At 37.6% G+C, this 14,282-nt stretch overlaps 1 protein-coding gene across 1 annotated transcript; it reads left to right on the forward strand.

Moving 5' to 3' along the window:
- Nucleotides 1-1,974: 1,974 nt before the first annotated feature.
- Nucleotides 1,975-3,533, forward strand: LOC122027741 (aspartic proteinase nepenthesin-1-like). Its single transcript, XM_042586752.1, has one exon. The coding sequence runs from the start codon at nucleotides 2,038-2,040 to the stop codon at nucleotides 3,340-3,342; it is 1,305 nt and encodes a 434-aa protein (XP_042442686.1). The 5' UTR covers nucleotides 1,975-2,037; the 3' UTR covers nucleotides 3,343-3,533.
- The last annotated feature ends 10,749 nt before the right edge of the window (nucleotides 3,534-14,282 follow it).

The following is a 14,282-nucleotide window of genomic DNA, read 5'->3' on the forward strand; positions in this document are numbered from 1 at the left end:
GGGCAAAAGAGGCCCGACCAGCCAAGTGTTTGGTTGGACGAGCTCTTGGTAGAGATAATTGAATGCATTGATCCTGAGTATTGACGCCTTCTTGACTTTAACTGCCACGTCAACCGATCTTCTTGACTTTGACCCAACTCAAAGGCTCCACATCGTCCACCGTATCAGGCAAGTTAGGTAAGATCTCAGCATTTTCATCACTTGGGTATATAACAATAAAACATTGCTAGATGTTACTCATTACTTGTATATATAAAATAGTTTTAAAAACACTGCCAACGTTAAAGCCTAATAGGTCACACACAAAGAATTGGTTGATTTAGAGATTGATTTATTTTATGATTTCAAACCTTAAACTTATTGGATTAATAAGTTAATCTAATTGGGTTTTGGATTTATTGGATTAATTAGTTAATCCATTTAAAGTCCAACCTAACTATAGAGCTCGTTAAGAGTTCTTCTTTAAGATAAAGAGTTTTCTTGAATATGAGTAGTTCTTCTTGAAGATGAAGAGTTTTTCAAGAAGGTGAAGGGTTAGCAAGAAGGTGAAGGGTTATCAAGAAGGTGAATAGTTAGTAAGAAGATGAAGAGTTAGCTTCTAGTCTTCTGAGGGTTGTTCACGCGTCAAACATTACAATCCTATTTGCTAGTGTGTTGTTCACGTATCAAATGTAATAATCCTATTCGCTAGTATGTTGTTCACGTATTAAATGTAACAATCCTATTCGCTAGTGTAGTTATAAGAGTGATTTTGCAATCGAATGAATCTATGGAGAGATTAATTTTCGCTATGTTTTAAATTTGTTTATGTTCAATGATCCCTACAATATAAACCTAAACCGTTCAAAATTAAGAAAGTATTGCACAAGTTTAAAAAAGGTAGATCCGCTACCTTAGCGGCCCCCCTAGTGCCGGCCCAAGTATTGCACAAGTTTAAAGGTTCCATCATACGAGGTTCATATATTCAATAGGTTGAGGGAATGAGATAGCAATTTTGGTTAAATGCAACGTAACATTAATGTCTTCTAGGATTCCACCAATGGAATGACGGTCCGAGTTTCAAATAATATAAATCCTAAAATTGAATAGAGCATGAGATAAGAAAAAACAATAGAGCTACTCTTTAAGATGATGTAAAACTCTAAACCATAAGATACATCAAGGATTGTTCATGATATTTCTTTACAATTCAGTCTCATTGAGAGCCTAAAGAATTTCATCAGGTGACACAACAAGAAGTAAGCAACGAGCACCATCGATGAAACATAACAGGCAACGATTAATTAAGTTAGCCAGATTGACATTTGATCAACTTATTTTGGGTGATAGGATGACGATGCAATGATGATTTAGTGGGTTAAATTTGAAAGAAAAACTTGTCAATGGTCCATGGCAGAGAAAAGGGAGCTCTTTAATAATCATATAATCCACTAACTAAGCAAACAAAACAATGAACACTGTAATTTATAAAAACAATTATAAAAATAAAAGAGTTCTTTCTCAGCGCGTGCACTTGATCATTTCAGAAGATGCAAAAAATTTGGAATTAACACAATCACACAACCTTCAAAATCATGGATGGAAAAAAAAGGAGACATACTAGTGGTAAAAGCATGCTTGTTGTAATCGAGTTACAAGTCAAGTAGTTGAAGAGTCTTCGTCACAGATATTCCTGTGATTAACCTGATACTGACATATCAACAGTGGGCACCATTTGTGTTCATTTAGGAGGTTGAAAGGGAGGAAAGGAAAAACAGGAGAGAGGAAGGAGGGGAGGGCATGCTGACTGCATGCATACGTATTAATTAAACGAAAAGTTCCTATATATATATATATGTGATCGATCCACGTTATTGATCAGGAATTATTGTTTTGTTTCATTTGCATGATTCATCAGTTAAACTACATTTACTGCATTCTAACTACAATTCTAGGAGTAGTCAAGATTTATGATCACTATATATATATCGCTCTCTACTTGAACAAATACTTATCGCGGCCAATCTTCTTTTTCTTCTTGGCGTCAAGGTCGTCGCCATGGCTAACGTGCTCTACCTCTTCTTTATCATGCTTATGTTGGTTGAGAATCCTACTGCTTCTTCCACCTCCGGTGACGGGTTTCGACTCACTCTCACCCACGTGGACTCCGCCGCAGGCTCTTCATTCACCTTGGCGGAGAGAATCCAACGCGCCGTCCGCCGGAGCTACTCCCGGAAGAGGGCCATCGAGGCCAAGCGCAACGTCGTGGTTCCTGTCAGCTACGGAGGTGAATCGGAGTACCTAGTCAGCTTCGGCATTGGTTCCCCGGCGCTCCCTGTCACGGCCATCCTCGACACCGGCAGCGACCTCATTTGGACGCAGTGCGTCCCCTGCTTCGAGAGCATCCCGCAGCCAAGCCCCTTCTACAATTCCTTCGACTCCTCCTCCTACTCCCGGATCCCCTGCTCCAACCCCTTCTGCACTGATGCCAGTTCGATCCTCAGTTTTTGCGCTTCCTCCGAAGGCGACCTGTGCCTCTATTGGACCAGCTACGGGGACGAAACTCGTACCAGAGGCTTACTCGCGACGGAGACGCTCCATTTTGGCGATGGCTCGTCGATCCACGGCGTCATATTCGGGTGCGGGTTTTGGAACAACGGCACGCTGTCGAACTCCACCGGCATCGTCGGCATGGGCCGAGGCCGATTCTCGTTGCCGGCGCAGTTGAATCCTCCCAGATTCTCCTACTGTTTCACCTCGATCAATCGCTCCGCCACCAGCCATCTCTTCTTGGGTACCAAGGCCAGCCTGGGAGGAGGAAAGAGAGGAGGAGGCGGAGGCTCAATTGGGAGCACGCCGTTTATCCCCAACCCCCAAAATCCCTCTTTTTACTACCTCTCCTTGATCGGAATCTCGTTGGGCGGGACTCGGCTTCCTATTCCGCCGAGCGCCTTCCAGCTGAATCCCGACGGCTCCAACGGGACGATCATCGACTCCGGCACCTTCATGACAATATTGAACCAGCCTGGGTACGACGTACTTAGGAAAGAGTTGATCAAGCAGGCGCGGTTGCCGTTGGCGGAGTCACCGGAGCAGGGCTTCGATCTGTGCTTCTCATTGAAGAAACGGAAGTCACCTCCCCGAATGCCGGAGCTGGTGTTCCACTTCGACGGCGCCGACATGCGTTTTCAGCGGGATAAGTACATGATATATGGACCGGAGGAGGGATTGATTTGCTCGGCGATCGCGGGAACGGACGGTCTATCAATCTTGGGCAACTACCAGCAGCAGGACATGCACATCCTCTACGATCTCAAAGCCAACGTGCTCTCCTTCGTCCCGGCCAACTGCGACCGGTTCTGAAGTTAAATGCCTCGATAGCATCTTCGTGCGTGCGCGCCGCCGTTTCTATTGCAATTTAATAATAAAATTGTGCTGTGCTTTAGAGTATCGCATACGTATAATATGGCATACTGTTATTCCTATTGCAATTCAATAAAATTGTACTGTCCCTATGAATGCACTAAATCGGCGGTTGAAAATGTTTAATCAAATTTCTTCAGATTGATTTATGGGTCAACTGGCCGTTGACGTGAACTTTTCTGGCTTCTTCCACCCATGTGCCCATCATCATACATCGATCAATAAGTTAGATAATATCAGATCTGGACGTCTAATTCGATCCTATAAAAATTTTGTATCGACTATCAGAATAAATAAAAAAAATACTCACGGTGAACAACACAAAAGTCCAGCATTCCTTGATTGCGAGTCTCAAAAATAATTAACCAGGTCACATAACGTTAAACTTGGGATGACCGACCCGACTCCACAAAAATTTCCCCAACTGTCAAGGTAAATCAAGAAGCACTCATGACAGACGACCTAAAAGTCCAACATCCCTTGGTTGTAAGTCTCTTTTGAAGGAAAAATTCTCACAAATGCATCGTAATTAGAAATCAAACCATAGATGTCTGGGTACTTAGGGACAAGCTAACGAATGTGCTATGGGTAAGTGAATCGTCTTTTACCACCACCATCATCCATCAATCATTGTGTATATCTCCTTGCAACCAAACCTCCAAACAATTTATAAAGTGCTCTTCATGTTCATATCCCACAGCCCTAAACACTTGTTGGTACAAGATGCATCATGCGAACAAACCTGAGATTTTGATCTTGGCAATAAATTAAGTTAACTCTTGTAGTTTTCTAATATGATGATTAAGCTTGTAGATGTTAACTCTTGTAGTTTTCTAATATGATGATTAAGTTTGTAGAGGTTAGAGTGTTTACATTAGAGTGTTTACTAAAAGCCTAGTTTTTATAAACATTTATTTTTGAAATAAAAGAATCACATTGGTCAAAATCTACATTTATTTGTTAAATGTAATTGTTCAATTAATTTATATAGCAGACAACATGGTGTGTGGTGTCACACACAGAAGATTATGTTGTCGGTTCTTTATAAATTATAAACAGTTGCTCACGACTAAGATGGAAAAGAACAAATCATCGGAATTATAGTCATAGTGTAATTAAGTATTAGTTTATCTTGATTAATAAATTACACTGGTACACTCTAAGTGTATTGAGTAGAATCATTTTAGATAAGTTCTTTTTGTACTGAATTAATAAAAGAACTAGACCTTAGTTATTATGGAAGTGTGTGCTCTTAATCCTAATATAATAACAAGCACATATATTTAATATTTATTTCTTTGACTTATCAAAGGGTAAGGTTTAGCTTGATAAATCAATATGCCCGATAAGTTGAGAAATGATATTACTTATAGTGTGTGTTGTTGATTATAGAAGGAATCTGTGTCCTAGTAATCCAGGTTGAGAATGTCCCCAAGAGGAGCTCATAAGGATTGTCCTGTAAAACCCTACAGGTGGACTTAGTCCGACATGACAATGAAATTGAGTGGTACTACTCATGGAGCTAGATATTAATTAAGTGAGTTGTCAGTAACTTACTTAATTAGTGGACATTCATTATCTTAAACACAGGGGGACTAACACACTCATGATAAGAAGGAGTTCATAATGTAATTTGGGATTGGTGCGGTAGTGCGATAATAACTCTCTAGTGGAATGAATTATTATCGATGAACTTGAGTTGTGTGTTCAGGGCGAACACGGGATCTCAAGCTCATCGGAAGGCCAAAACCAATTTCTCCTCTAGGTCTCTGTCGTAGCCTCATTAAAGCCTTAAGTCCATCCAAAGAAATGCCCATCTTGGTGTCCAAGAAGGGGACCGGTCCATTGTTTGGTGACTAAGCAATGGCCGACCACATCTCCTCTCAAGAGGGCCGACCCTATGCTTGGTGTCCAAGCATAGGAAGGGCCGGCTACAATATTTCAAATAGGAGGGGGTGTTTTGAATTTTTTAAAATATTCTCTTTGTAGAAACTACAAGTTTTAAAAGAGAGATTTAAAATTTAAAAACTTTCCTTATTTGAATTAGGCCACATGTTTTAAAAGAAAGTTTAAAAGTTTTAAAACTTTCCTTTTAACCATCCTCATGGTTTTAGAAAAAGGAAGAGAAGTTTTAAAATTTAAACATGTTAAAAAAGAAAATTTTTAGAAAAGAAGTTTTAAATTTTAAAACATGGTTTTAATTTTTAAAGCTTTCCTTTTTAACATCCACTTTAGGAAATTAAAAGAGAGCTTGTAAAATTTTATAAGAGTTTATAAAATTTTACAAAAGAAATTTTTTCCTTCCTCATAGGGGCCGGCCACCCTTGCTTGGTGCCCAAGCAAGGGGTCGACCAATAGGATTAAATCATTATCCAATTAAATAAATCAAATTGATTCATGATTGGTGATTGATTCAATCAAGAGTAGAGAAAAGGAAAAATAAAAGGGAAAAGGAAAAACAAAAGAAAGATTTTAATTTTTTGTAAAAGTCATTCCTTATTTGCCTTGGGCAAGTATTATAAAAGAAGGAGAGGAGAGGCTTCATGGGAAAATAAATTCTTTTTCTCTCTTCTCTCTAGTCTCCTCCTTAGGGCCGACCCCTAGCTCTTTATCATGCTAGGGCCGACCACATATTGCTTGTGGTTTCTTCAAGTGGTCGGATACAAGAAGGAGGAGGAGGAGAAGAAGAAGAAGAAGAAGAAGAAGGAGGAGGAGGCATCTAATTCTAGTCTCTTGCTTGTGCTCTCTCATGATGGTCGGATCTCTCCCCTTCCCTTTCCTTTGCTCTTTTTGGTTCCTAAATTGGTGGTGGTGGCCGGATTTTAGAGGAGGAAGAAGAAAACTCTTCGGGTGGTGTTCATCTTGGAGGACCATCGCCCACACGACGTCCAAGGCGAGGCGAGGAATACGGCAGAAGATCTCAAGGTCATTAGCATACAAAGAGAATGTATAATTAGCAATTGTTTTCTGCATCATGCTAGTTATTTTCTTTGTATGAATTCCAAACACAAGAGGCATTAGATCTAGTTTTTCGAATTTATTTTTCGAGTTTGTGTTTTCTTTGTTTTTCGAATTTGTGATTCGATTGTTCTTTTTTGTTAACTTAGAGTTATTTAAGGAAATTAAATATTAGCTTTCCTTAAAAGGCTTTGTCTAGGCGGTGGTGGTTGCTCCCATATCCAAGAAGGCCATGTGCCTCGCCATGTAGTCTTGGAAGCCAATTTTGAAAATATTTAATGGAATTAATAACATAGGTGGATTTGAATCAATAGTGTTAAGTTCCGCTTGCGATTCAAATCTAAACCATTAAGAACAGATAAGTTAAATTTGGAATCAATGATGTTAAGTTCCGTCTGCGATTTGTAATTTAACTAGTAAAGAACACAATAGATTATTTATGGAAAGGTTCGACACTTGTACAAAATTTTTGTACAGTGAAACCGGTATGATTTTCCTAGGACTAACCAACAATTGGTATCAAAGCTAGGGTTTGCCTCCGTGTGTTTAGAATTCAAATAGGTTATGCACATGTCATGCATAATTTGGGCATGATAATAGTAGGATATGCTAATTTTTTGGTAGAAGACTCCAATTATTATGGCTTATAGATGTTGTGTGTGATTGGACCCTTACACATGTCAAGGGAATTATTGTGTGTGTGCATGATTGTATGTAACTAAAACAACAGGAGCTGTATTAGCCCTAGGATTTTAGGATTTTAGAATTTTATTTTCGATCTAGATTTCATGTGCATTCCCTCGTGGAATATAGGATCGACACATGTAAAATTCTATTTTTGTCGTGGATCGGATAATTGAGAGGCGTGATACTTTTGAAGCACCAGAGGCGCAGGGAAATAAGAAGCAAGATGGATGCGACGTCTCGACCCGATGGCAGTGGCTAAAGGTGGCAGCAGCTAGGGTTGGAGCACACGGAGGACAATGATGGAAAAGGCCATAATAGTTGAAAAAATAATTTCCATATTTATTGCTTTTATTTATTGTGATGTGTATGTATGCATGTGATATATGCTAGGATAGTTTAAAATTCCTCACTTTAAATAACTAAGTGGGAGAGGGATTTATTTTAATTCCATGGTCTCCATTACTGGTTTGTAAGTGATGCAAACTAACTTGCGCGTTGACTCTGAGTGTCTTCCTCCATATCAGATGAGTTTGTTTGTGGATCACTAGATCAAACTTCCATTTAGGATGACTATAGGAAATTAATTAAGAGCGTGTGATCTTCCTCATCGGAAGGGGCACAATCTTATTAATAGACTTAGTGTCAAGTAATGGTATACACTTAGGCACATCTAATAGTATCCTCCCCATCAGAGTCACTGCTATTATTTGTGTGACCGAAGGAAAACCAACTATTAATTTGTCAAAAAGATAAGTTGACAAGATAATAAAATTAAAACCCCCTCTTATAAATGTCGAGTTTTTGTATATATCCACACTATCGTGGCATACAAAATTCACGGTGTATGAGGTAATTTTATTTGTCAAGATGACAAGAAAATAAAATTAGTGGGAAAACTCCTCTTACAAATGTTTGATTTTGTATACGTCCACACTATCGTGGCATATAAAATTCACAGTGTTTGAGGTAATTTTATTTGTCATAAAGATTTATTGACAAGATGATTAATGAGTAAAACCCTCCTCTTACAAATGTTCGAATTTGTATACGTCCACACTATCGTGGCATGCAAAATTCCCGGTGTTTGAGGTGTTGGTGAATTTAAATAATATTGTTTGAGGAATCAATGTTATTTTAAATTCAAAGTTTTGACCAAAATATTTGATCAAAGATAGACCAACTATTAATTTTATTTATCATGAAGTTAGGATGATGAGATAATAAAATTAATGGACAAAATCTCTTTTTTGAATTTGTATACGTCCACACTATCGTGGCATACAAAATTCACGGGGATTTTAAAGTGTTGGTCTTGACCAAATATTTTTGTAATTCTTAGGTTTTAAATGTTTGTCAATCCCCTAGTTGTTATACTATAGAAAAGACTTAGTAGTCCCAATTATAATGATAGGACTTGGACATTTAGGTAAATTGTCCTCTTAGAACTGAGAACAATATAGGTGTATTTAATTCATTAGTTGTTGAAACATGTTTAGTGGTGTTATCTACCAGTACCTGGAGTGTAGATACAGATGCTACTAATCATGTCTGCAATTCATTGCAGGGTTCCAGGAAATCCGACAGCTATATGAAAAGGAAAATACCGTCCACATGGGCACTACTACAAAGGTAGTAGCTGTTGTAGTGGGAGATGTTTATCCTCTGATAGGAATAAAATATGGATTTTCAGAAATTATCTTTACGTACTAAGTTTAGAAAGAACTTAATTTCAGTTTCTAAACTATTAAAGAATAGATATTCTGTCTATTTTGATAACAAACTTGTTATCAAGAAAAATAGGGAAGTTATCTGTTCTGGTACGTTGGTTGACAATTTATAATCCAATAACTCCCACGATGTAATAAATGGAAATTAATAACACATTTTCTAACTTTAATAAGAGAAAGTAACCTTCGAAAATAAACCAATCATATTTTTGGCATCTAAGGCTAGGTTATATTAACTTGAGTAGGATTCAAAGGATAATAACCAATGAACTCTTGGGTTCATTGGTAGTGGAAATCTTTCCAACTTGCGAGTTTTACTTGGAAGGAAAAATAACCAAGAAGCTTTTAAGTCTAAGGGGTATGGTGCCAAAGATATGTTGGAATTGGTTCATTCTGATTTGTGTAGACCTTTTACTATCCAGGCAAGAGGTTGTTTCGAATATTTTCGTCTCTTTATAGACGACTATTCGAGATAAGGATACACTTACTTGACGCGCCACAAGTCTAAGTGCTTTGATTAGTTCAAAGAGTATTAGGCTGACATGGAGTAATGTTAAAGTAAAAGTATCAAATCGTAGTAATGAGTACCTCTTAGGAGAGTTTACGAGTCACTTATCAGAAGTCGAGATTTAATCCCAACTGCACTTGGTACACCCCAACAGAATGGTGTAAGAAGCCTATTATGGAATAGTTAGATCGATGATGAGTTATTCAGAAAATTACCAAATTTGTTTTAAGGATACACACTGGAAACGGGAGTGAACATAGTACCTTCTAAGTCAGAACTCTCTACTCCCATAGAATTGCAGAATGGGCGTAAGCCTAGTCTGAAGTATATTCGGATTTGGGTGGTCTAGCACATGAGAGACATCGATAAGTTGGGCATGAGTTCACTTGTTTGTGAGTTATCTTAGAAAAATGAAAAGAGGTTTATAGTCCTTAAAATTGGAAGGTCATTGTTGGTACCAATGCACGATTTTAAAAAAGGACATTACTATGAACCACAAGCCCATGAGTAAAAATTGTTCTTAAGGAAATTAAAGGACACGTCTAACCTAGTACCAACTTTACAAGATGAAATATCACAAGAAACTGCAACACGTATCACAAATGATACACAATTGCAGAAAGTGCCTCGTCGTAGTGGGAGGGTTGTTAGGCAACCTAAAAGATTCATGTTTTGGGAGAGTCTTTGGACTTGATCCCTGATGGACATGAACCTAATCCCCGGATATATGACAAAGCACACCAAGATAAAGATGCAGCATCTTTGCAAAGAGCAATAAATACAGAATCAGAATATATGTATTCTAATAGAGTCTGAGAGCTTACAAAATCACCAAATGGTGTAAAAGCCATTGGGTAAAAATAAGTCTACAATAGGAAAAGAGGGATAGACAGGAAGGTAGAAACTTTCAAAGCAAGGCTTATTGAAAAAGAAAACTTTTTCACCGGTAGTCATGCTTAAGTCTATGTAGATTCTTTTATCTATTATGAGATTTGACAAGTGGATGTCAAGACAGGTTTCCTTAATGGAAGTCTTGAAAAAAGCATCCATATAAAACAACCAGTGGGGTTTATTGCAAAGGGAAAAGAGCATCTTGTGTGCAAGCTCAATCAGTCTATGGACTGAAGCAAAGCTTCAAGGTCTTGGACATTTGGTCTAATGAAGTAATCCAGACTTATGGATTTATCCAGTGACCCGATGAGTCTTGTATATACAAGAAGTGTGATGGAAACATGGTGGTATTTCTTGTACTATATGTAGATAATATTTTTGGTAGTTGGAAACAATATCAAAGTGTTGTCAGAAGTAAGGGTATGATTATCCAAACAATTCGATATGAAGGACTTGGGAGAATGCATATATTCTTAGGATCAAAGTAATAAGGGATCGCAAGAAAAGAATATTTTACTTATCCCAAGCTTCATATGTCGAAACAATCCTTGCTCGTTTTAAGCATGCAAAACTCCAAGAAAGGTTTCTTACCTTTTCAGCATGGAGTAGCTTTATCTAAAGAAATGTCTCTAAAGACATCAAAAGAGATAGAGGAAATGAAGGCAGTTCCTAATGCTTTGGCTGTCAGAAGCCTAATGTATGCTGTGCACGAGATTAGAAATCTATTTTGCCGAGGGCATAGTTAGCAGATATCAGAGTAACCTTGGGCAAGGACATTGGACTGCAGTAAAGCATATATTGAAGTACCTTAGATGCACTAGAGATTATATGCTAGCTTACAAGGCAAATAATTTGGTCCCTGTGGGTTGCACGGATTTTGATTTCCAATCGGATAGGGACAATAGTAAGTCAACCTCAGGATTTTGTGTTTACTTTAGGAGGTGAAGTCATAACTATGGAAGAGTGATAAACAAAGGTGTTTTTTCAGATTCCACCATAGAAGGTGAGTAAGTGGCAGCCTCTGAGGCAGTCATAAAAGCTGTATGACTTAGATACTTCATGATGGACTTAGACATGTTTTCTGGTTTGCCCAAAAATTATTACAATTTATTGTAATAATAGTGGTGTAGTAGCAAACTCGAAGAAACCATAAGTCCGTAAGGCAAGTAAACACAATAGAGCACAAGTACCACCCAATACGAGAAATCGTATAAACGAGGAGAAGTTGTTGCCGCCTAGATTGCATCAGGTGATGACCTGTAGATCCTTTCACTAAGGTCCTTAAGGCAAGAGCTTTTGATGGACATGTTGAAGGGTTGGGAATCAGATGTATGACATCATAGTCTTTTAGTATAAGTGGGAGATTGTTAGAGTATATACTAAAAGCTTAGCTTTTGTAAACATTTATTTTTGAAATAAAAGAATCACATTGGTCAAAATCTACATTTATTTGTTAAATGTAATTGTTCAATTAATTTATATAGTAGACAACATGGTGTGTGGTGTCATACACAGAAGTTCATGCTGTCGGTTCTTTATAAATTATAAACAGTTGCTCACGACTAAGATGGAAAGGAACAAACTATCGAAATTATAGTCATAGTGTAATTAAGTATTAATTTATCTTGATTAATAAATTACACTGGTACACTCTAAGTGTATTGAGTAGAATCATTTTAGATAAGTTCTTTTTGTACTGACTTAATAAAAGAACTAGACCTTAGTTATTATGAAAGTGTGTGCTCTTAATCCTAATATAATAACAAGCACATATATTTAATATTTATTTCTTTGACTTATCAAAGGGTAAGGTTTAACTTGATAAATCAATATGCCCGATAAGTTGAGAAATGATATTACTTATAGTGTGTGTTGTTGATTATAGAAGGAATCTGTGTCCTAGTAATCTAGGTTGAGAATGTCCCCAAGAGGAGCTCATAAGGATTGTCATGTTAAACCCTGCAGGTGGGCTTAGTTCGACATGACAATGAAATTGAGTAGTACTACTCTTGGAGCTAGATATTAATTAAGTGAGTTGTCAGTAACATACTTAATTAGTGGACATTCGTTATTTTAAACAAAGGGAGACTAACACACTCATGATAAGAAGGAGCTCATAATGTAATTTGGGATTGGTGCGGTAGTGCGATAATAACTCTCTAGTGGAATGAGTTATTATCGATGAACTTGAGTTGTGTGTTCGGGGGAACACAGGATACTCAAACTCATCGAAAGGCCAAAATCAATTTCTCCTCTAGGTCCATGTCGTAGCCTCATTAAAGCCTCAAGTCCATCCAAAGAAAGACCCATCTTGGTGTCCAAGAAGGGGGCCGGTCCATTGCTTGGTAACCAAGCAATGGCCGGCCACATCTCCTCTCAATAGGGTCGGCCCTCTGCTTGGTGTCCAAGCATAGGAAGGGTCGGCCACAATATTTCAAATAGGAGGGGGTGTTTTGAATTTTTTAAAATCTTCTCTTTGTAGAAAACTACAAGTTTTAAAAAAGAGATTTAAAATTTAAAAACTTTCCTTATTTGAATTAGGCCACATGTTTTAAAAGAAAGTTTAAAAGTCTTAAAACTTTCCTTTTTAACCATCCTCATGGTTTTAGAAAATGGAAGAGAAGTTTTAAAATTTAAACATGTTAAAAAAGGAAATTTTTAGAAAAGAAGTTTTAAATTTTAAAACATGGTTTTAATTTTTAAAACTTTCCTTTTTAACATCCACTTTAAGAAATTAAAAGAGAGCTTGTAAAATTTTATAAGAGTTTATAAAATTTTACAAAAGAAATTTTTTCCTTCCTCATAGGGGCCGGCCACCCTTGCTTGGTGCCCAAGCAAGGGGTCGACCAATAGGATTAAATCATCATCCAATTAAATAAATCAAATTGATTCATGATTGGTGATTGATTCAATCATGAGGAAAGAAAAGGAAAAAAAAAAGGGAAAAGGAAAAACAAAAGAAAGATTTAAATTTTTTGTAAAAGTTTTTCTTTATTTGCCTTGGGCAAGTATTATAAAAGAAGGGGAGGAGAGGCTTCATGGGAAAATAAATTCTTTTTCTCTCTTCTCTCTAGTCTCCTCCTTAGGGCCGGCCCCTAGCTCTTTATCATGCTAGGGCCGACCACATATTGCTTGTGTTTTCTTCAAGTGGTCGGATACAAGAAGGAGGAGAAGGAGAAGAAGAAGAAGAAGAAGGCATTTAATTCTAGTCTCTTGCTTGTGCTCTCTCATGATGATCGAATCTCTCCCCTTCCCTTTGCCTTGCTCTTTTTGGTTCCTAAATTGGTGGTGGTGGCCGGATTTTAGAGGAGGAAGAAGAAAGCTCTTCGGGTGGTGTTCATCTTGGAGGATCATCGCCCACACGACGTCCAAGGCGAGGTGAGGAATACGGCAGAAGATCTCAATGTCATTATCATATAAAGAGAAGGTATAATTAGCAATTATTTTCCGCATCATGCTAGTTATTTTCTTTATATGAATTCTAAACACAAGAGGCATTAGATCTAGTTTTTTGAATTTATTTTTCGAGTTTGTGTTTTCTTTGTTATTCGAATTTGTGATTCGATTGTTCTTTTTGGTTAACATAGAGTTATTCAAGGAAATTAAATATTAGATTTCCTTAAAAGGCTTTGTCTAGGCAGTGGTGGTTGCTCCCATATCCAAGAAGGTCATGTGTCTCGCCATGTAGTCCTGGAAGCTAATTTTAGAAATTAATATTTAATGGAATTAATAACATAGGTGGATTTGAATCAATAGTGTTAAGTTCCGCTTGCGATTCAAATCTAAACCATTAAGAACAGATAAGTTAAATTTGGAATCAATGATGTTAAGTTCCGTCTGCGATTCCTAATTTAACTTCTAAAGAACACAATAGGTTATTTAAGGAAAGGTTCGACACTTGTACAAGATTTTTGTACAGTGGAACCAGTATGATTGTCCTAGGACTAACCAACAGTAGGAAGTCCTAGTTGAAGTTAGGCAGAGAAAGTCCCCGTTAAGTCTGGACAAGGGAAAATCCTAGTTACGGCTAGACAAGGAAGTCTTGGTCAGTGGGATTAGGTGGAAGTCTTGGCAAATCGAGGATATAGGGCAGGATGTCCGGGGGTCAA

Source organism: Zingiber officinale, chromosome 1A (genome assembly GCF_018446385.1).
Source record: "Zingiber officinale cultivar Zhangliang chromosome 1A, Zo_v1.1, whole genome shotgun sequence".
NCBI lineage: Eukaryota > Viridiplantae > Streptophyta > Magnoliopsida > Zingiberales > Zingiberaceae > Zingiber > Zingiber officinale.